General features: G+C 46.8%; 1 protein-coding gene and 2 long non-coding RNA genes across 3 annotated transcripts; 2 read left to right on the forward strand and 1 right to left on the reverse strand.

Moving 5' to 3' along the window:
* Window positions 1–2,620: 2,620 nt before the first annotated feature.
* Window positions 2,621–5,007, forward strand: SMIM34 (small integral membrane protein 34). Its single transcript, XM_078432562.2, has 2 exons — window positions 2,621–2,634; window positions 3,082–5,007. The coding sequence occupies exons 1-2, from the start codon at window positions 2,621–2,623 to the stop codon at window positions 3,554–3,556; spliced, it is 489 nt and encodes a 162-aa protein (XP_078288688.2). The 3' UTR covers window positions 3,557–5,007.
* A 13,219-nt stretch (window positions 5,008–18,226) lies between these two features.
* On the forward strand, window positions 18,227–20,563 carry LOC132683969 (uncharacterized). Its single transcript, XR_009612492.2, has 2 exons — window positions 18,227–18,797; window positions 20,370–20,563. It is a non-coding gene; the product is annotated as an uncharacterized LOC132683969 (long non-coding RNA).
* A 177-nt stretch (window positions 20,564–20,740) lies between these two features.
* On the reverse strand, window positions 20,741–22,179 carry LOC144617392 (uncharacterized). Its single transcript, XR_013557835.2, has 2 exons — window positions 21,662–22,179; window positions 20,741–21,429 (listed from the first exon to the last, which is right to left on the reverse strand). It is a non-coding gene; the product is annotated as an uncharacterized LOC144617392 (long non-coding RNA).
* Window positions 22,180–22,991: the final 812 nt, after the last annotated feature.

Consider the following 22,991-nt stretch of genomic DNA (forward strand, 5'->3'; position numbering starts at 1 on the left):
AGAGGGCACTCATGAGAAGTACATCTCATCCCCCATACTCTTCCCCAAGTGCCTCCACAGGTACAATTTCTTGTGTATTCTCCCAGGGATATTTTATGCATATATGAGCTTCAAGCAAATAAAATATCCTCCCCTCTTTTATGCATAGGATTATATACTGCAACATGGTTAGCTTACTTTTTCTAAATTTTTTTTAATGTTTATATTTATTTTTTGAGACAGAGAGAGACAGAGCATGAGCAGGGGAGGGGCAGAGAGAGAGGAGACTCAGAATCCGAAGCAGGCTCCAGGCTCTGAGCTGTCAGCACAGAGCCCGACGCGGGGCTCGAACTCGCCCTTCTGTGAGATCATGACCTGAGCCGGAGTCAGACGCTCAACCGACTGAGCCACCCAGATGCCCCAGCTTACTTTTTCATATATTAATATTTAGTACCCCCCCCCCAAAAAAAAAAACTCTATTACTTTTTATGGCTCTATCGTATTCCACATCATGGACTTTCCAAAAGGTGTTAAACTATCCCCCAATTGACGTTATTCAGGCTGTTCCTAAGCATTGATCATCACAAGCGATGTTTAAACATCATTATTGTGGACGTTTTCCAGCATATCTTAGGATAAAATCCTACAGGGACAGCCGCTTGGTCAAAGGTAAGTGCATTTGTAATGTCGATAGATATCCTGACTGTGCCTTCCTTCCATATTGGTTGTATGAACTTACACGCTTTCCAGCATTGAGCAAATGCCTGAAAGTATATTCTGAAACATTCGTTTTCAAACTTTATAGATCAGAAAATGTTACCTTGATGTGGTTTTCATTTGCATTTACCTTATTATGAGGAAGACTGAGAAGACTTTTTTTATGTTCCAGATCCCCTTGATTTTCCATCACCTAATTGCCCACGCCCCTATGCATGTTTTTCGACTGAGGCTTTGGACTTTTCTAGTAAGACTGAAGGCTATTAAGAAATTTAGTGATGGGGCACCTTTGGTTGGGGGGGCTCATTTGGGAGCGTCTGACTCTTGATTTCGGCTCAAGTCATAATCCTAGGGTCATGGGATTGAGCCCTGCATCAGGCTCTGCACAGAGCATGGAACCTGCTTAAGATTTTCTCTTTCTCTCCCTCTGCCAGTCCCCTGCTCTCTCTCTCTCTCTCTAAAAAGTATTTTTTTTAATTTTTTTTTTTAACGTTTATTCATTTTTGAGACAGAGAGAGACAGAGCATGAATGGGGGAGGGGCAGAGAGAGAGGAGACACAGAATTGGAAACAGGCTCCAGGCTCTGAGCTGTCAGCACAGAGCCCGACGCGGGGCTCGAACTCACGGACTGCGAGATCGTGACCTGAGCCGAAGTTGGAGGCCCAACCGACTGAGCCACCCAGGCGCCCCCCCAAAAAAAGTATTTTTTTTTAATTTTAAAAAATATTTATTTTTGAGAGACAGAGAGAGAGGGAGTGCAAGTGGGGGAAGGGCAGAGAGAAGGGGAGACACAGAATCCGAAGCAGGCTCCAGGCTCCCAGCTGTCAGCACAGAGCCTGATGCGGGGCTCGAACTCACAAGCTGTGAGATCATGACCTGAGCCCAAGTCGGATGCTTAACTGACTGAGCCACCCAGGGGCCCCATAAAAAAAAGTACTTTTTAAATGTTTTTTTTTATTTTTTGAGAAAGAGCGAGTGAGTGGGGGGAGGGTCAGAGAGAAGGGAGACAGAGGATCTGAACTAGGCTCTGTACTGACAGCAGAGAGCCTGATGCGGGGCTTGAACTCACAAACCGGGAGATCATGACCTGAGCTGAAGATGACCACTTAACAGACTGAGCCACCCAGGTGCCCCCCCCATTTTTTTTAATTTAAGAAATTTCATGATAAAATTGCAGTTTTCCTCTAGTTTTCCATTTGTCTTTGGATTTTATAGTATGCCATAACTTTAAAGTTTCCTATGTAGTTGAATTTAAAATTTTCTTCCTGCTTTTTTTTTCCTTCTGAATTTTCACGTTGTACTTAGAAAGGGATATCCCACACCGCAATACCAAAGGAACAAAATCTACCATGATATTTCTAGTACTTTAAATTGTTTCTTTTTTTATGTTAAAATCTTTGATTGATCTGGACTGTTTTTTGAACCTACGGTGAGAGAGGTACATTCAGTGCTGTATATTGCTCTAATGCTCCTTATTGAATAATCCGACTTTTCCTGCCTCATCAGAAATGCCTCTTTACTATCTACCAAATTCACGGTGCCTGGGTGGCCTCGTCGGCTGGGCGTCCGACTTCAGCTCAGGTCATAATCTAGCGTGTTTGTGAGTTCGAACCCCGCATTGGGCTCTGTGCTGACAGCTCAGAACCTGGAGCCTGCTTCGGATTCTGTGTCTCCCTCTCTCTCTGCCCCTCCTCCTGCTCACACTCTGTCTCTGTCTCTCTCAAAAATAAATAAACGTTAAAAAAATTTTTTTTACTGTCTACCAAATTTGCATTCCTAGCCTGTTGATTGTATTTTCACTCTGTTCCATTATTCTGCTTGTCTGTGTATCAGCAGCTATTGTAGTTTTATGGGGGGACTTTTTAGGGAGACTTGCACCTGGTTCTGAAGAGCCCCCATGCCCTTTGCAAAGCCCAGTTAAGCCATGGCAGCTGGGCTGTGGGCAAATAAAGCACTCATTCAATGCAAAAAAAAAGTAAATTATTTTTCTGGCTGGCTCCTTTTAAATTTCTGGCTAGGCTAATTTCCACTCACCACTCATTGTTTTCAGATGTTTCCCTCCCTGGTGGTCTAGGATTGGGCGCTCTCAGATATTTCCCAATTAGTCTTGAGAGCTGATGTTTTCAATATTTATAGTTTGTCTATTTCGCAAAGAAATTCTACTGATATTTTTATTGCAGTTACGTTTGCTGCATAGATTACTTTAGGGGCAATTGATATCTGTACAATGTTGCATCTCCCATTTAAGAACTTGGTGTTTTCGAACCCTTTTGATTTTTAAAAATATATTGATATATATGTTGTCAGGCTCCTGCCCATTCAACAGAGAGAGCCCCTTTAGGCAGCCCCATGTTTCCCACTGATGTGAGCATCACACTCTCATAGGCTTGGCCAGGCAGCCCTCAGCCCAGGATTCTGGGTCTCATCTGGATCTCTCTGTTTCTCAGTAATCAAGTGGACTCCTCAGGGAGCCCCCAACCCAACCCAGGCGAGCATTGGCCTAGGCTACCTGCTGAGGGACCACATGGAGGGGAAGAATGGCACCAACTCCACCAGGGCCCTGAAACTTCCAGATGGGACCAGCGCTGCCTGGTACATTCTCACCATCATTGGCATCTACGGAGTGATTTTCCTCTTCCGATTGGCCAGCAACATCCTCAGAAAGAATGATAAATCCTTGGAAGATATCTACTACTCAAATTTGACCTCCGAACTCAAAAAGAAAAATCTCCAAAGCAAGGTGGCCAAATGCTCTGCACTGACCTTTAGCAACAGAGCTGTCCTGCAGTCCAACCAGGCCAGCCTGGAACCAAAATGTAAAAACAGTGGGTGCCAAACTGAAATCCAAGGGATCCCTTGAAAGTCAAGGCAAACAGACCTCCACAGAAGAGGCCCAACTTTCATGCAAGGGGGAGAAGCCTCGAGTCTACCTGGAACCTTGATAGAGGGGTCAAGTCCTTGAGTGGAGCTAGAGGAACATTACTGGGGCACTTACGCCAATGGGAGCATGGCCAAAAGCCAGCGTCCTGTTTCCTTCTCAGGCTTTGTGGCACTTTGAGACGAGACAGCAGAGGCAGTGGCTCCGGTCATACCCATCACTGGAAGAGCCTGTGTCCCAGAGAAGGACATGGAGCATCTAGTGTCCTCAGAGAATCTAGGAGATTCCCGAGGGTGTATGTGAAGGTGCACTCTTGTCATGGAAAGAAGGCTCAATTTGGAGTCAGGCACCCTGGATTAAAGTTAAACTTCCAGAGGAGCACATGAACTTTGAGCGACTTGTGGCTCTTACCTGGAACACGTGGCAGTGGGATAGATGGTTTCAAAGAGCCATTCGTTCTAGAGGTTCTCACTAGAATATAGAACCAAGGTTGTTAATAGCAGACGTTAGTCAGAAGTCCTTCATTTTCACTGAGGGTGTGTGATCCACTGAAAAAAAGCATTAGTTTTGGAGGTGGAGGCATCAAACTCTAGTCTGGGTTTGATTCTTGACCACTTTGGCGTCCTTCAACACACCACCTCGCCTCTCTGGAACTTAGCTCCCACACAGACAAAATGAGAATGATGATGTCTGTTTTGCCAATCTTACAAAGCGGGTAAGAGCTAATGGCATCACGCATATGAGCATATTTTTCCAAGTAAAGTACATATGTCAAATATAAGCCTTGTGTTCATAGTGGCGATGGTGGTTGATGCTGATGGTGGCATTGGTGTCGGTGGTGACGGTCGTGATGGTTGATGCCTGTTGGTGTTGTTGGTAGTGGTTGATGTTGATGGTGATGATGGTGTTGGTGGTGGTTGATGTTACGGGGGATGGTGGTGGTTATACTCTTGTGGAGAAGGAAACAACCAGTAAGCTGGCAATTAGTCCGTAAACAATGGCTACATTACCTTCTATTAAGAGGATCCATCTGCGTAACAGTTGATGACCTGAACGCTGAGTCAAGTCCATCAGATTCAAATTTTCCATGTAGGCAAAACAGTTACTTTTGGGTTTTGTCGTTTTAGGCATCACATGATGTACTCAAATGTTTTTATAAATACCTGTTACTTATAGACTTGTCTCTGCCTAAAAAGAAATAAGACCTTGGGGCGCCTGGGTGGCTCAGTCGGTTGAGTCTCCGACTTCGGCTCAGGTCACGATCTCACGGTCCGTGAGTTCGAGCCCCGCGTCGGGCTCTGGACTGATGGCTCAGAGCCTGGAGCCTGCTTCCGATTCTGTGTCTCCCTCTCTCTCTGCCCCACCCCCGTTCCTGCTCTGTCTCTCTCTGTCTCAAGGATAAATAAACGTTAAAAAATTTTTTTTTTTTTAAAAGAAATAAGACCTTGCCTAGGTGACGGATTAATTTAGAGAGACCGTGATTAGCTAAACTTCTGCAAGTGACTTTCAGCAGGCAGAGTGATAAATTATATTTTGTACCAATGTCTGTGAAGTTTATACAATTCAGCTCTTGGAGACAGTCCCTGGACTACAAATGAATTCTTTTCTCCCTGTCTGCAGACAGTGGTCTGCAATCAGCCCCACAATTTCATAAAGGTCAGAATTAAACCCCAAGCTTTTGTTTTTAGAGGGGGATATAGACTTCCAAGTGTTTTTTTTTTGTTTTTTTTTTTTTAGAATATTTTCCACATCATCACCTCACAGGTTATCCAACAAAAGCGTTGGCTCGTTTATATTGTTAGGGCCGGGCATCATCCATATGTTTGAGATGCTTATAGGGCACGATAAAACAGGATTAAGAAATATAGACAGAAAAATATATAATCCATAGTGACTACGAGCATGGAATGCCTTAAAATGGGAGTCAAGGTCAGAACTCCAGTGGATTTGAAGATACACTCTTCTCCTGTTGGTTGCTTCCCCAGCATGCATTTCCCCCTTCCTTAACCCAACTGCTCCTAATTTGCATTTGGAGATTCATGGAGCACTAAGGAAGCTGAAACTACTCCCAGTTCAAGGCCTGAAATAAGAGACCTAGGTTGATCCAATCAGTGCTTTCCACGTCCTGGCTTCACTGATTAGGTGAACTCATGACCTAAGTAAGCTTACCCAGTCAGAATGACTGGATAGATTTTAAAGGGGGATTCTGGGACCCAAAAGTTCTGTCTTGCTCAGGATGGCATTAAATGCAGATCTGAGCCTGCAATCGCTGAAGCCATTTTTCCAATATCAGAAAAGCCAGTTTGAGGGCAAAAACGAACATAGAGAACTAAGAAAATCACAGAGACTAGAGTCCCAACCAGACTGTACTCAAAGCCTGCACCGCCACAGGGCTGTTTTAGTTCGTGAGCCAAGAAATTTCCTTTATTAAGCTTTGTGACCCCCTCAACCAAAAATATCCTATATGATACCACTGGATAAATAATATCCTGAAGGAAGTGGGCCTTGAAGGAGAATTTGAAAAGAGGAGCAAAGTGATATGGTAAGTTGGGATCACTCCTTTCACGAAGGTTTTTATATTTCTAGGATTTTTGTATTTTAGGGAAAACATAGATTTAACATGCCTCTTAGGACAGTGCAATGGTCACTTGTAGGATTTCGCACTGGCTGACCTCTCAAGGAGCATTCGATGAGATTCTGTTCCATTTAGTTCCCAACCCTTGACTTGGTCAATAAACCTCCATGGAAACCCCAAGGAGGGCTTATCATGTTAGACGTGTGGTCAGGGACCAGTTCCTAACGTATTTCCTAAGAAGCAAAAGTCACATCCAAACATAGTTAGTTACATGAGGTCCAAGAACATTTTCTCAGGCCACCTGACTGTTGCTTGATCCAAATTCACCTGCTTTCTGGGGAGCTGGTCTGGGAATTTGCATGGGAGATGTGTTCTTGGATGAAAACTACATCTATATAGTCTCTATTTTAAGCAAGATTGGTGGGAAACAATTATTATGAATATTTTTGAGATTTTTTTTTAAGTTTTTATTTATTTTTGACAGAGACAGAATGCGAGCATGAGCTGGGGAGGTGCAGAGAGAGAGAGAGGGAGACACAGAGTCCGAAGCAGGCTCCAGGCTCTGAGCTGTCAGCACAGAGCCTGATGCGGGGCTCGAACTCACGAACCGTGAGATCATGACCTGGGCGGAAGTCGGACGCTTAAGCGACTGAGCCACCCAGGCGCCCCAATTATTATGAATGTTTTATGCAAAATCCCTTAAATCTAAAATGCTCAGGGTCGGAGTAATCAACCACTATCTTGGCCAACCACACGTAGGTGGACCAGTGGGAAAGGCGCCAGCACCACGGTGTGAGTGTTCAGTCCAGCAAGTGGGGAAGAGATTTTGTACATTCCGCCAACTCTGGTGGAGACAGAAATAGAGCAAGCTGATTCCCAACATTCCAGACACTTTTTCTTTCTTTGTCCCTATAGTAAGTTACTCCAGATTAGGAGATCGGGTCAGATAAAGGCCTTCCTCTGAAATGGAAACTAGTTAAAATCAATGCAGAATGTATCTGGGTTAATAGTTTCCAGGAATGGCTCTTCTGGGGACTTGTGGCTGACGGTACCACGATTTGTACGAAATCAAATCCAGGTAGGTTATCAGAGCTTTCACGGGTGTTTGGAACACATCTATCCTAACTAAAATTCTTATAGGCTCAGCTTCGTTTTCATTTGTCTGGCGTGATAGAATTACCACGACATTTTTAAAGAGGATTTAAAAACAGATTAAAGACTAAACATGTGTTAGCTCTTCCTAGAGTGGCTGGTGGCTCTGATTCTCATAACTGAATCTGATTGTCTAGATTTCTACGAGGGCAGAAGAACGTCAATTCATTCTTCAGTTAGAGTTCTTCTCTTGGCAACAATAGAAACCCACTCTAGCTAACTCATGCCCTCCCCCCCCCCCCCCCAAAGAGGGATCTGTGGGAAGGCAACTGAGGCAGCTCCCAGAATCAAAAGGATAGCAGTTTATCCAGGCCTCAGGAGAGAGAGACATTAGTCTGCCTGAAGCCCTCACTCACATGCCCCAGTCGGAGAACCTTTTCTCCAGGGTCCTCCCAGAAAGTGACTCACCTTCCGTGCTGCCTCTCGGGACCCCGCTCACATTTCAAACGGCAGAGGGGACTATTGCATTGGGTCAGGTGCGGCAGGTGCCTACTCCTTAGACCAATCACTGAGGGTGGGCTCAAGGAATTGAGTTCTGATTGGCTGAGGCCGAGTCATGTGCTCCCTCACGTGGCCTGAGGGCCATAAAATCTATGGAGAAAATGCCAATAAAAAGAGCGTTGCTCAGGTATCCCCTCCTGTGAAACCTTCTTGACCTAAGGCAGAGTTGGTGGCTCCCCCAGGGGCTGCAGCACTTGGCAAACACTTGGACGGGTCAACGAGAAATTTGCATTTAACAGAATCTCTCCAAGGTTGGGAACCGCGTTTGTTTGCCAAGTGTTTGGTGCAGGAAGGGAGACCCCAGGGGCTCAGGAACGTGGGTGGAACTATTCTACAGGAGATAAGGAGAAGAAGTAGCTTCTCAGGAGAAAGGGAAAAGAAAAAGAGGCGGGAGTAGGTTAGGGACCCAGCAGGATGGCAGGATACCTTGAGAAATGTCCTTGGGGTGACTTACCCGCCAGCACCCGGCCCCCCCGCCCCCGCCCTTATCTACAGTGTCAGGAAACTCATGAAATAAAGGCTTGAAGCGAGGGGGCGCCTGGATGCTCACTTGGTGGCCGCAGTGTGTGAAACCTTGATCTGGGGGCCGAAGCCCCACACTGGGTGTAGAGATTACTTAAAAAAAATAAAATAAAATCTTTACAAACAAATAAATAAATGCTTGAAGTGAGTGATCTGGGAAACAGCGAAGGGGCGCAGCGATGTGTCTGGTCTGGTGCAGGTGAACTGAAGCAGCTAGCAGATATGAGATGTTGGGGCAAAAGTGCTGTGTGTTTTCGTTTTTTATTTTATTTTATTTATGTATTTATTTTTTTAAATTTTTTTTTTTTGATGTTTATTTATTTTTGAAAGAGACAGAGAGAGAGACAGAATGTGAGTGGGTTGGGGCAGAGAGAGAGGGAGGCACAGAATCCAAAACAGGCTGCAGGCTCCGAACCGTCAGCACAGAGCCCGACGCCGGGCTCGAACTCACGAGCTGTGAGATCATGACCCGAGCTGAAGTCAGACGCTCAACCGACTGAGCCACCCAGGCGCCCCTGTGTTTTCGTTTTTAACATTTATTTAAACATGAGAGAGACTGAGCGGTGAGCAGGGGAGGGTCAGAGAGGGAGGGGAGCTAGAGAATCCCAAGCAGGCTCCACGCTGTCAGCACAGAGCCTGATGCAGGGCTCGAACTCACAAACTGCAAGATCAAGATCTGAGCTGAAACCTAGTTGGATGCTTAACGGACCGAGCCACCCAGGCGCCCCAAAAGTGCTGTGTTCTAATTTCAGTTTTGGGTTAGTTTCAGCTGAACGTCAAGCACTAACCGAAGTCTTGGGGAGGCTGGTATCCGATTCAACCAAATCGCTGTAGGGTGGGTGCAAGAGAGAGGGAAGGGTGGAGGTGGGTGCTTGAAGGAGGCTCCTGAAAGCTAGGTCCCTCTGTTAGAGCACTTCTCACGTAATACTGCAACTTTTGGTCTGCAGTCTGCTTCCTCCGCTGACCCAGGAGAATGTTATTTTAACAGAAGGACAATAAGAACTTAAGAATAAAGACAAGAATAACTGTGACATTTCCGGGTCCTTGCAAAACACACAATAAATATTTGCTGAATGAATGAAAGATGCATACACTAGGGGGTCAGTTCAGTTCCTTATAACGAGAGCTATTTCATTGGGAACAACAGGTCCTAACAATTTTCACCCGCCACTTTCTTCTGGTGGGAATGTCCAGTCTCCAGACAAAAGAGAGTGAGCATGGAATTTGAAGAAGCCCATTCGTTGTTCTCAAGGAACGAAGTACCAGTAAAACCTTGGACTGCAAGCAACTTGTTCTGTGAGTGTTCCGCAAGACGAGCAAGCATTTCTGATAGATTTTAACTTGATAAACAAGTGATACCTTACAATATGAGTAGTATGTGATGCCGAGTGATCACATGATCACAACCGAGCCAATGGTTCTTGGAATTCCCTTGGATATACAAGTGCTTTGGATGACAAGCCTGTTTCCAGAATGAATTGTGCTCGCCAACCCAGATTTTACTGTAGTTCCAGCAAGCAAAGGAAGTTGGATTATTACTGTTTACAATCTCTCTGTGTGTTTAGAAAGTACATTTATCTTTCGATCTCACTTGGGTCTTTATAGCAACTGCAGGGGCTGGGCAATTGTCCAGCTTTGGCCCTGGTGGCTTCCTTTCTGCCAATATGTCCCATTCATTTGTCTGCCTTCAAACCAGCTCCTATATTTCTTCCAGAAAACCTTCTCCCCTGGCCCAGCCTCCTAAAGATGTGCTTTTAAAAAATATCAATACTAGGGGCACCTTGGTGCCTGTGTGCCTGGGTGGCTCAGTCCGCTAAGTGTCTGGCTCTTGGTTTTGGCTCAGGTCATGATCTCATTGTTTGTGAGTTTGAGCCCTTGTATCAGGCTCTACACTGACAGTGCATAGCCTGCTTGGGATTCTGTCTCCTCTCTCTCTGCCCCTCTCCTGCTTGTTCTGTCTCTCTCTTTCTCTGAATAAATAAATAAATACTTAAAAACTTTTTTTTTATGTTTACTTATTTTTGAGAGAGACAGAGGCAGAGTGTGAGTGGGGGAGGGGCAGAGAGAGAGGGAGACACAGAATCCGAAGCAGGCTCCAGGCTCTGAGCTGTCAGCACAGGGCCCGACGCGGGGCCCGAACTCATGAACCTCGAGATCATGACCTGGGCCGAAGTCAGACACCCAACCAACTGAGCCGCACAAGCACCCCAACACTTAATTTCACAAAAAGAATGATCCAATTATGGTAAGAAAGTATTAAAATATAGAAAGAACTCTAAAACATACCCTAGGGCTGAGGGAGAGTGTCCAGGAAAGGACAGACTTGGAAGGAGGTCCCCTCCCCAAAGCTGGGGTTCAGGACCCGTTGGCAAAGCCATGGTTGTAGCCACTGGAAGGTGGAAACGTTTGTTGGGTTGCCTGGGCCTGAGCTGGGCCACAGTCTCTGGGCAGCAGGAAGCCATTTCCCAGGGCACAGGAGGGCCAACGCTGGTGGACAGGCTCACGGAAAGGATTGGGGTGTAGGGACCCGCTCACTGGCAGGCGGGTGCAGAGTCACCTGTGATGGAAGCTATGATAATAGCCAGCCAAGGATAGGGGACGGCATGTAAGGGCGTTGATAGTGTTCTAGGGACTGAACATTTGTGTCCCCCCAATTTATAGGCTAAGTCCCTCATCTCCATCGTAATGGTATTTAGAGGTGAGATCTTTGAAAGGTACTAGTTTTAGATGAGGTCATGAGGCTGGGGCCCCCATGATGGGATTAGGGGCCCTATCTGAAGAGAGACACCAGAGCTCTCCCTTTCTGCTGGGTGAAGCAATAAGGTGGCAAACCGGGAAGAGCCTTCACCGGACACGGAATCTGCCGGCATCTTGATCTTGGACTCCCAGTCTTCAGAACCATGAGAAATAAACATCGGTTGTCTAAGCCCCCATTCTATCGGATTTCGTTAATGATAGTCCGAGCTAAGACAGCGTCAAAGGAAGAGAAGAACTGGACGCTTAGGGTGGCAGGACGGATTGTATTCAGATGACTGCCCTAGGGGAGGGAGACGCCAGTATAGACTGAGCTCCACTCCAGCTGAGACAAAGGTGAGAGCAGATAAGGAACAAAAAGGGACTGGAGCTATGTAGACGTGGAAGATTCCAGAAGAGGGTAGGTGGAGGATTACTGAAAACGGTTTGGCAAGCTGGGTTGTGCACAAGGTGCACACTGTCGGGACAATGCGTATTTTGTCGTCTTGCGACACTGTGTTTTCTTGAGCAAAGACTCAGCATGGGGCTGGGGTCACCTTTCCGGACACAGCCTAGTGTGGGTGAAAGCCAGTTTGGTCAAGTCTCTTAGCACAGGGTACAGGTGAGTCCTTTGTGCTAGAGGGAGCTCAGAGTTCACAGGAGCCCGCTCACTGGCAGGTAGAGTCTGGCCTGGGCTATGGAGCACCATGGTGCCTGCATCAGAAAGGCCGCGGGAAACAACCCTCTGGGCCTCACACAGATGGCGGTGCCGGGCTCCCCTGTGCCTGCCCAGCAGCCTCGGCTCTCCGAAGCCTGGGGTATCACTTCCTGTTGCTCGGAGATCGTAGCCCAGCCCAGGCCCAGGCGGCCCTGGGAACTTCTCTGTCCAGTGGCCTCATTCCTCCATCAAGGTCCGAACCCCAGCCTCGAGAAGGGGACCCTCCTCCAAGTTTGTCCTTCCCTGGGCACTCTTCTTTAGCCCCGGCGCAACTTTAGAGTTCTCTTTAGAGTTTTAGAGTTGTCTTTACATCTTTTTAGCATCTCCTCTGTTTCAGTTAGGAATTCTGTACCTTAAACATCCATACCTCATTGTGTGGCTTCTGTCTCCTGATTGCTTCCAGAATGACACAAGGTCTAGGTTAAAGAATGAACGTTCGCGGCCAAGCAAGCTTGAGCAGTGGCAGACGAAACGAAGTCTAACAGGCTTCTGGACCCTGAAGTTACGGGAAGCTTTTAATATAATCTGCAGCGTAGATAATGGGCCACTTCTTTCACTGAGCCTGGTGAGAGACTAATGCTCAGTGTGGGGTGTGATCCATTACAACGAAACATCAGTCAAAGAGAGCAAGAGACAGAGCCCGCAGGATTGTGAGCCTTTCACTTGTTCTGCGTTTACTATAACTCGAGTTAAATCAACCAATAAATTCGTATGTACCCAATACCTGCGTGGTGCACACACTTTGCTACACAAAGCCTAAGACTGCTTTGGTTTTGGTGGCTCACAGCCCGGAGGATGTAAAAGACACAAGGTTTACTTTAGCCCAATACATACGTTAAGCAAGAGGTGCCATCGGACAGCACATAATTAACTATAAAAAGGGTGATGGCAAGCGCTCAGAGGTCAGGAAGGAAAACAAACCACATATTTACTTGTATTGAGGATGCTTCCCAGATAACAGCCTATAACCCACTTTTTCTTTCCCTCCCTCTCTTTTCTGCTCTCAACCTCATTTTTCTTTTCTTTTCTTTTTTTTAATGTTTATATATTTTTGAGAGACAGAGACAGAGCACGAGTGGGGGAGGGGCAGAGAGAGAGGGAGACGCAGAATCCGAAGCAGGCTCCACGCTCTGAGCTGTCAGCATAGAGCCTGACTCGGGGCTTGAACCCACAAACTGTGAGATCACCACCTGAGCTGAAGTTGGATGCTTAACCGGCTGAGCCACCCAGGTGCCCACCCCCCCCCAACCTCATCTTTCCGAAGCAGCCTTATCAAAGTAGCACTTTACATCAGCCCAGTGCACGTAATTCTTGTCCTGAGGTCATGTGATTCTCCAGACACACTTTAGGGGCCCTGAGCTATGTGCTGCTCTCTTGTGACACCAAATGTGTGGGATCTCCACACCAACAACCAGTTCTCCAGTTCTCCAGCCTCTAGGTTGTGTGTCCTACAATTCAATTCCATTCTGACACTAACTGCCCAGAGTTAGTACAGACCCCACAGGCTGAAAGCTCAGTCCCACAGGATGGCCCCCACTCCAGATGCCAGTCTCAAGTTCCTAATTGTTACCCGTGTGACCAACTGGCTCCAAATCAGGGGTTCCCTTAACAACCTCCTTAGGTTCAGTAATTTTCTCGAACAGTGTGAGAAATAAGCCCACAGACCCAATCAAAGGAGGGACATGGAGACTTGGAGCACAGTGAAGCCAGGCTTTAACCAACGTTCTTGCAAGAGCAGGTGTCTGACGAACAGGCACACTCCGGGCAGTTACAGCAGACAATTTATCTCCTAGCATGCAAGTCCCTCCCCTGGTTCTTCATTGGCTGAGCACTACAGAGGTAAGTCCCTCCCCTGGTTCCTCATTGGCTGAGCACTTCCTTACCCGGAAGTTGCCTGTGCCCCTATAAGGCAAAAAGTAGTCTGATTGGAACAAATGTACATTCCCTGAGGGACACAGAGACTTTCGGTCCCTCCTCCCTTGGTTCTTTGGCATATGCTCATTGCAAAGCCCATGACAATAAGCCCGTGAAACGGAGAGGGGAAGAAGAACCAGGAAGTGAAGTGTCTAAGGGTTTGGGACTCCATTATGGGGGAACCCACTGTTAATTAGCACAGCTTTTATCTAGTATTTCTGAAAACGAATCATCTCCCTTACTTCTCCCTCGGCTTGAACAGAACTCAGGAAAAGATTTTACTGACTAGATTACCAGTTTACTCTCAAGGATACAACTCGGGGAGTTCCAGATGGAAGATCTCCACGGGTCAGGGGATGGGGGGAAAGGGCGTGAAGCTTTCAAGCTCTCTGGGCGGCACCACCTTCCCAGGCACCTCCATGTGTTCAGCAACTCAAAAGCTTTCTGAATCCCATTTTTAGGAGATGTTATGCAGGCTTCATTAGGTCGGCGGCATTGATTAAATCAGTGGCCACTGGTGATTTAATCCAATCGCCAGCCCTTCTCTCCTCCTTGGAGGTTGGGCGTGGGACGGAAAGTTCCAACCTCCTAATCACACCGGTGGTTCCTATGGCAGCCAGCACCCATCCTGCTGTCTCAGGGCCCACCAAGGTCACCTTATTAGCATAGACTCAGGTACAGTCGAAAGGGGCTTGTTATGAATAATAAAATGTTCCCACTCAGGACCTTCCACTGGTTTTTGAAGCTCTGTGCTAGGTACGAGGCACAGACCAAATACATGTTGCTTATCTGGCAGGCATGCAAAGGCCCGGGCACTGTGCTGGGACCAGCAAGACAGAGAAACACAGTCTCCTGGAGAAGGCCGAGTGTTAAGGGACCACACAGGGCAAACCAATATGAGCAAAGCTGGAGGTAAACTGGGATCTTTGGGAGCAGAGAAGGGGCAGGTAACCCTGGCCAGAGAAAGTGGGGGGCAGGGGAGGATGATGCAAAGGAAGGCTCCAGGAGAAGGGTCACCCATCGCAGACCTGGCATGTAAGAAATGCCCCTCCAGAGGGACAGATTCTGTGCGGATCACTTTCAGAAGGCATCATGGTCTCTCTTAGGTTTCTTCGTGGCATATGGACCCCCCCCTTCCCCCCCAAATTAGAGTCCTCCTCCAAGACCTGGTGAGATGACCACATCGGTGCATGACAGAAGACAAGTCTTCGACAGTCCGCACACTCTTTGTAAGAAAAGCATGGGCAAAGTGTTGGTAATTTGGGACGATTATGTTGCAACACAACGGAAAAATTGATCAATAAACCTCAAGTCAGGGCAGAAAAAGAGATTTATGTCATCCACCGTCAGCACTGGCTATATAGCCATATAGTTTGACACACTGGAAAATTTAATGAAGTGAAACCAACAAGCAGGATTATGTTGATGAGTCTTCAATAAAAGTCATAAATGTTAAATTAGGCCATGTCGTTTTGATGTCGTAGATTTCTGGTTGCTCTCCCATGCACACAAAGCCTGAAGTTCTTCAGAGAGTATTATTATTGTAATTAGTATTTGCCAGGCAGATGCTGAGCTATCTGCCCCCAAGTTAGGTTCTCCCTGCTGTTGTTACTAACCCTGATTATCTCGAGCCTTCTGCCCCAAGCTGTCACCAAAGCCCAGACAAGCACATTCACGCGTGTCCCTTTATTAGTCCAAAGGTTGGGGAGGGGGGGAGCGGCTGCCTGTCTAAACCAGGCAGGGCCCTTTATCCCACACCCCCTGCTTTGTAAACCCATTTAGTACAGTTATATCAGGAAGTTTAATTAGCAGAAAACAAGTGGGGGTCCCGGCAGGAGCCCAGGCTGCGTCCCCCGCTGGGGCTGGATGTGTTTGAACAGGTGTTGGTGAGGCTTTTTGCACAAAGGACAGAGGACAGATCTGTTCCTAGGGAAAGAGAGATGCAAGGAAGCAAGGTTAGAGCTCTCTTGAAGTCCGAGGGTGCAAAAGTCCGAGCAAGAATCCTGAGATTTATTGGGGGGTGGGGGGTGCTGCTTAAGTCACAGCACATCCCAAACCACGCATCAGTGGGGAGCAGAATGTACAGATTGCCTTGAGTCTGGAGCAGGAGTTGGCGTGGCTTCCTCCAGAAAAGTCCGGAGCTTCTTGGGACATGGCCGAACACATGAACCAAACTCACAGTACTGTCAAAAAGCAGGTAGGAAGGGGCACCTGGGTGGCTCGGTAGGTTAGGCATCTGACTTCGGCTCAGGTCATGATCTCGCAGTTCATGAGTCTGAGCCCCGTTCGAGTCTGTTCAAGTCAAGTCTGTGCTGACAGCTCAGAGTCTGGAGCCCGCTTCTGTGTCTCCCTCTCTCTCTGCCCCTCCCCTGCCCTCTCTCTCTCTCTCTCAAGAATAAATAAACATTAAAAAAATTATAAAAATAAGAAAAAGTTTTTTAAAAAGGGGGGTAGGGAAAATACAAGCAGGGTGCACAACCATGTACCCGTTAAAGGCACAATAGCAAGAGAAGAAAACTAACATTACATGAACACTACCAAATGCTAGGTGCTCTGACATACACCAGCCCAGACGGTCTCCTCATAAACTCCATAAGGGGGGTAACTCTTAGGGAGCTGAGGCTCAGAGACGTGGAAAAAACCTGTCTATGTCACTCACCTGGCAAGAGATCAAAGCGAGGTTTATCGGATTCAGACGTCCATGTGATGTTTCTACTAAGTCTTTGTCCACAATCCACTTTCATTTTCATTCAAGGTAAGGACTGGGAAGGCTACTAGTTTGGTTGAGGTTTATTCCTGTCTCGCTCTGTTCCGGGTTATTACGTCCCTTACTCTGAGACCCGGGTTTCCGGCACCGTCCCTCTCTGAAACATTGCCGGTCTCGTGTCGAAGGAATGAGCTCTGAGGGTCTCACCTAGACGATTAAATGCTCCAGCCTGAAGGGATATTCATTACTTCCACCCACCACTCATTGGCGAGAATCAACCAATGGCTGCTTCCAACCACAAGGTGGTGGGGAAGCGGCCTCTTACCTACCATGTGTCTGGAAGGCCAAGAGCCAAAGTCCAGGAAACAGTACTAACAGATACCACGGAGTTGATGCAGACATGGAGTTCTCAAGCCATGTGCTCTGGACTGAAGGTGCCCTCCAAAGTTCACGTTGAAATCCCAAACCCCATTGTGATCGTGTTAGGAGGTGGAGCCTTGGGAAGGATAACGGGGCCATGAGGACGGAGACCGTGTGATGGGATTACTGCCCTCATAAGAAGACAAGGGAAGCTTGCCTCTCTCCACTCTCCCCCACGTGGGGATATAACGAGAACACGGTCATCTGCAAACCAAGGGTGGGCCTATCAACAGACACGGGATCTACTGGCACCTTGATCTTTAACTTGCCAGCCTCCAGAGCCACGAGAAATAAATGTTTTCTGTTTAAGGCCTCCAGTCTCTGGTAACTTGTCACAGCAGCTGGAATGGACGAAGACATCATGTTCCATGGGATTCCTCAGGCCACTAGAGGGAGAAAGGAGAAGCCCAAACCCATCTCCTACTTTTTCTCTTCTGCATTTATAGAAAACAAACATTTCTATATTAAAAAGTCATAAAAATGGTTTTCGGTTTATATGCTATGTAAACATATGTCCGTGTTCCTTTCAAAACTAGCCCGGCCAGCTCTACTGTTCTGCACCCCCGACCCCCACCCCAGGGCCTCATTAAAACTTGTTCTAAGATAGGGATTCTCACCTTGGTTTCGCTTGAAAATCATGCAGATACTTGAAAAATCTTGATGATGCCCAGGCCTCACCCTAGACCAATTCCATCAGAACCTCTGAGCTTGGGGGCCAGACATAGACAACTCTGTAAGCTCCCCCAGAAGATTCCTCCATGCACCCCATTGAGCACCAGGCAGACCCCAGAAGGAGTTTGAAACTCTGTGGGCTCGTTCTCGTCTGCCAGGTGAGGGCCCTCGGAGAAGCCAGAGATGGGAGTTTGCCTCAGTAGTTACCCTGACTAATGGTTCCGGCTCTTTCCCAGCAGTGGGAGCTGGGAATAATGCGGGAAGAGGGCCATGGGAGGAGTGCCTAGGGAGGAGGGCCACTCTGGGCCAGGCCTGAGGAAGGCATGCTCCATGAGCACTGTCACTCTGAGCAGAGAACCAGGAAGCACACCTGGAGACAGGTGTCCTCCGTTGGGTCCCAGGTGTTTAAAACCCACGTACACTCACACACACACACACACACACACATCCACACTCACACACATCTTTCTTGTTCCACAAGGGCGAATTTTAGGGCAAATGAAATGCAGCCTTTGCCTTGCCCAATCTTTTCATGTTACATGAGAGGAAAAAGAAGCTTTGGAGAAGGTCAAGGAATAGGAGAAGCCCCCTTGGTCCCGGTCAACTCTCCTTAGCTCTATAAAGTACATTAGAAGGTGTTTTTGTTTTTTGTGTTTTTGAAAAAATTTTTTTAAAGTTTATTTACTTTTGAGAGAGAGAAAGAAAGAGAACACACACACACACACACACACACACACACACACACACACGAGCGAGCAGGGAAGGGGCAGAGAGAGATGGAGACATAGAATCCAAACAGGCACCAGGCTCTGAGCCATCAGCACAGAGCCCAATGCGGGGCTTGAACTCACAAACCGTGAGATCATGACCCGAGCTGAAGGCAGACACTTAACCCACTGAGCCACCCAGGCATCCCTGGTTTGTTTTTTAAGAATCCATTCTGTAGAAAAAGAGGCAACCACGGATTCTTCTCTTGGTTGGCAAGGCAAGGAGAAGGGGCCCCTTTGCCCTCTCTTCCTGAACAACTTGTCCTGAAAATGGAACAAGAATCCTTCCAACTCCATGGGTGCAGTGAGGCTTGAGCAGGGTGCTGTGTGTAGAGGAGCTGGGCCATTGCCAGCACTAAGTGCTCACAAATGTCATCATTACGACCGATCGCTGACCTAGCAGGGGCTTTGTGACCTCACGTGACAGACGTGTTTCGCTGAGAGTATTTTCCCACTGGCAAGTTTGGGGAGGATGCGGAGGTTGGACACACACGGGCTCACACACGTACGGTGGCAAGTTCAGTTGTGACTTGTGAAGCTGGGTTCGTGCTCAGCTCTTTTTCCTGTTGTGGGGGGAGGGGTGCCAGGCTCTGTGTCTCCTGGGAGGTTCAAGGTGCCAGGCCAAAAGCCTGAGGGCAGGTCCTCCACCTGTGCATGGGGTGACTGCGCTACATGTCCTGCAGAGGCGGGGAGGGCAGGGCCACCGTGGGGAGAGAATGGGGCAGAGCCATCCCTAAGCACAGCTTTGGACAGAAGCTCTTCGGTTGGGGTTCTGGGGGGTCCTCGACTTACTTGTTCTGGGTCCCTCTGAAAGTGACTGGGCCTCCCGGAGTGTGGCTTTGGGGCACACCTAGAGGCTCTTAGCCCCAGCGAGACCCCCCAGGGCCCAGGTGAGGCGCCCACAAGAACTGGACCTGGGCACCTCTTGGGGTGCCCGTAGTGAGCAGCATGGAAGGGTGTCCTCAGTGCCCTGCCACTGCTCTGGCCTTGGCCTTGGGAATGGGAAGGGAGCCCCAACAATGCCTGAGTCCAGTGTCATTGATTTAAATACATAAACGTGCCTTTAAAAGGCACCTGGTTACCCGAGCAGTAGAGAAGAAAGAACTACAGAAATATTTTCTAGAAAAGCAGAGGGTAGTTATTCTTAGGACTGAGGGAGAAGTCTGTGATTGGGAAGAAGTGTGGGGGTGCTTCTGGGGCTGACAGGGTTCTACCTCCTCTCCTGGGCGGGTATTATATTGTTGCTTAGAAGTCATCATGGGCACAGACCCATCCTGGTGGACCCTGGTGATCCTTCCATCACCCTCCAAAATCTCCAAAGTGGGAGGTGACCCTAGAGAGGCCATGTTCTCTCTCCCAGGTCTCAGCCAAGGAGGGGAAGCAGAGAAGGTCCAGAATTAAGGGAAGGAGGAAAAATGAAAGGTTCTTGGAGTTTCTCTGGCTGCGTGTGGGGCAATGATTTGCTTGAGTCCAGGCCACTCCTGGGTGCCAGGGCAGGCTACTTCCTGGCCCTGCCCAGAGGCCGGCTAGGCCTCCCCCTAAGCGGGTGAGGGTGGGGTGCCGAAGGTGTCTCTGCAAGGGCTGCCGTGGGTTGTCATTTCGTCCCTCTGTTGATCGATCACTCTCAGACTCCAGAACCCCGTCCCCAGTCATCTCCAAGGCCTGGCGGTCAGCCCACTGGGAGCCACCTGGGTCTGGCCTCTCAGGATGCCATGACTCGTCCTTTGGCTGGCTTCCTCCAAACACAGCCCCCGCCCCCACCCCCGCCATCATGTCCTCTCTGAAATTAACCCCCAAGGGCATCTAAATTTGTGCATTGTCTAGCAAATTCCTCGTCATTGTTTTCTAATTATATTTTGCCAGATTTACTTATAATTAATGATGTTAAAACAGGGAAGTGTCATGTTTTCCTATCAGATCGTCAGAGATTACAGATCACTAATCAAGTGATTACCTTGATTACCTTGATTACTAATCAAGTGTTACCATCAAGTGGTGGTAACAATCTGTGAAGTACAAACTGGCACAAACATTTTAGTGGATGATTTGGCAACATCTACCAATATTGAAACCATGCATAGCTTTTGACCCCTCCTCTTCCCACCCCTCTACAGATGTGTGTATCTACATTATACCTTCATAACTACGAGGAGATGTTCATCATAACATTATTTGAAATAGCAAACGGTGAAACAATTATTGGAAACAACCTAAGTAACTGCAAAGTTGGGCATTCATCAAATAGTGTGTGGCACATCCAAACAATGGAATACAATGCAACCATTACAAAGAATGAGGTTTTCCAGTATTAACATGGGAAAACATCTGTGATTTATTGTTAGGTTTACAAAAGCAAGTTAAAGACTATAGTATGTAACACATTAAAAAAAAAAATCAGACACCTTTTTAAGGATCTGTATCTACACTCCTAAATCCAGGTGAAATCTGGGCCTGGATGACACAAAACAATTCCAACAGCATTCCCTCCGGTGAGTGAAGTGTTATGGTTTAATAAAAATCATTATCTACAACACCTAAGCTTTGTGTTTCTAACTTAAAGCATAATGGGATTTCAAAACCAGACAAAGACCCCACTAAAGAGGAGAACTACAGACCAGTCTTCTTGATGAACATGGATGCAACGATTTTCAAGATACTGCAAACCGAATCCAACAAAATGTTAAAAGAATTATTCATCACAATCAAGTGGTATTTACTCCTGGGCTGTGGAGTTAGGTCCAATATCTGCAAATCAATCAATGCGATACATCACATTAATAAAAGAAAAGAAGCACATGATCCTCTCAATAGAGGCAGAAAAAGCATTTGACAAAGTACAGCATCATTTCTTGCTAAAGACCCTGAAGAAAGGAGGTATAGTAGGAACATACCTCAAGATCATAAAGGCCATATAAGAAAGACCCACAACTAATATCATCCTCAATGGGGAAGATCTGAGAGCTTTCCCCCTGAGGTTAGGAACACGACAGGGATGTCCACTCTCACCACTGTTGTACAATATGGGGTTGGAAGTCCTAGCCTCAGCAATCGGACAACAAAAAGAAGAAAAAGGCATCCAAATTGGCAAGGAAGAAGTCAAACTTTCATTCTTCTCAGATGACATGGTACTCTTTCTACGATTACGTGGAAAACCCCAAAGTTTCTATCAAAAAACTTCAAGAACCGGGGCGCCTGGGTGGCTTGGTCGGTTGAGCGTCCGACTTCGGCTCAGGTCATGATCTCGCAGTCCGTAGGTTCGAGCCCCGCATCGGTCTCTGTGCTCAGAGCCTGGAGCCTGTTTCAGATTCTGTGTCTCCCTCTCTCTCTGCCCCTCCCCTGTTCATGCTCTGTCTCTCTCTGTCTCAAAAATAATTAAACGTTAAAAAAAAACCCCAAAAACAAAAACCTTCAAGAACCGATACATGAATTCAGCAATCACAGGACATAAAATCAATGGACAGAAATCAGTTGCATTCTTATACACCAACAATGAAGGAGCAGAAAGAGAAATCAAGGATTGATCCCATTTACAATTGCACTGAAAACCATAAAATACCTAGGAATAAACCCAACCAAAGAAATAAAAGATCTGTATGTTGAACACTATAGAAAGCTTATGAAAGAAATTGAAGAAGACACAAAGAAATGGAAAAACATTCCATGCTGATGGATCAGAAGGACAAATATTGTTAAAATGTCAACACTACCCCCAAGCAATCTATACATTCCACACAATCCCTATCAAAATAACACCAGCGTTCTTCACGGAGCGAGAACAAATAATTCCAAACTTTGTATGGAACCAGAAAAGACCCTGAATAGCCAAAATAATGTTAAAAAAGAAAGCTGGAGGCATCACAATTCCAGATTTCAAGCCGTATTACAAAGCTGTAACCATTAAGACCGTATGGTACTGGCACAAAAACAGACACATAGATCAATGGAACACTTTTCCAAAGAAGATACCCAGATGGCTAACAGACACATGAAAAGATGCTCAACATCACTCATCATCAGGGAAATACAAATCCAAATTACAATGAGATACCAGCTCACACCTGTTCGAATGGCTAAAATTAACAACTCAAGAAACAACAGATGTTGGTGAGGATGTGGAGAAAGGGGAACAGTTTTACATTAGTGGTGGGAATGCAAACTGGTGCAGCCACTCTGAAAAACAGTATGGAGTTTCCTCCAAAAATTAAAAATAAAGCTACTTTATAACCCAGCAATTGCATTACCAGGTATTTACAGGAGTGCTGTTTTGAAGGGGCACATGATCCCCAATGTTTATAGCAGCACTATGGACAATAGCCAAAGTATGGAAGAGCTCAAATGTCCATTGACTGATGAATGGATGAAGAAGATATGGTGTGTGTGTGTGTGTAAGTGTGTGTGTATTGGAATATATTACTTGGCAATCAAAAAGAATGAAATCTTGCCATTTGCAACAACATGGATGGAACTAGAACATATTATGCTAAGTGGAATAAGTCAGTCAGAGAAAGACAAATATATAATTTCACTCATATGTGAAATTTAAGAAACACAACAGATGAACACAGGGGAAGGGAAGGAAAAATAAGATAAAAACAGAAAAGGAGGCAATAAGAAACTCTTAACTACAGGATAGAAACCGAGGGTTGCTGGAGAGGTGTTGGGTGGGGGAATGGGTTAAATAGTTGATGGGCATTAAGGAGGGCACTTGTTGGGATGAGCACTGGGTGTTATATGTA

This window comes from Panthera onca, chromosome C2 (assembly GCF_046562875.1).
Source record: "Panthera onca isolate mPanOnc1 chromosome C2, mPanOnc1 haplotype 2, whole genome shotgun sequence".
Taxonomy (NCBI): Eukaryota; Metazoa; Chordata; class Mammalia; order Carnivora; family Felidae; genus Panthera; species Panthera onca.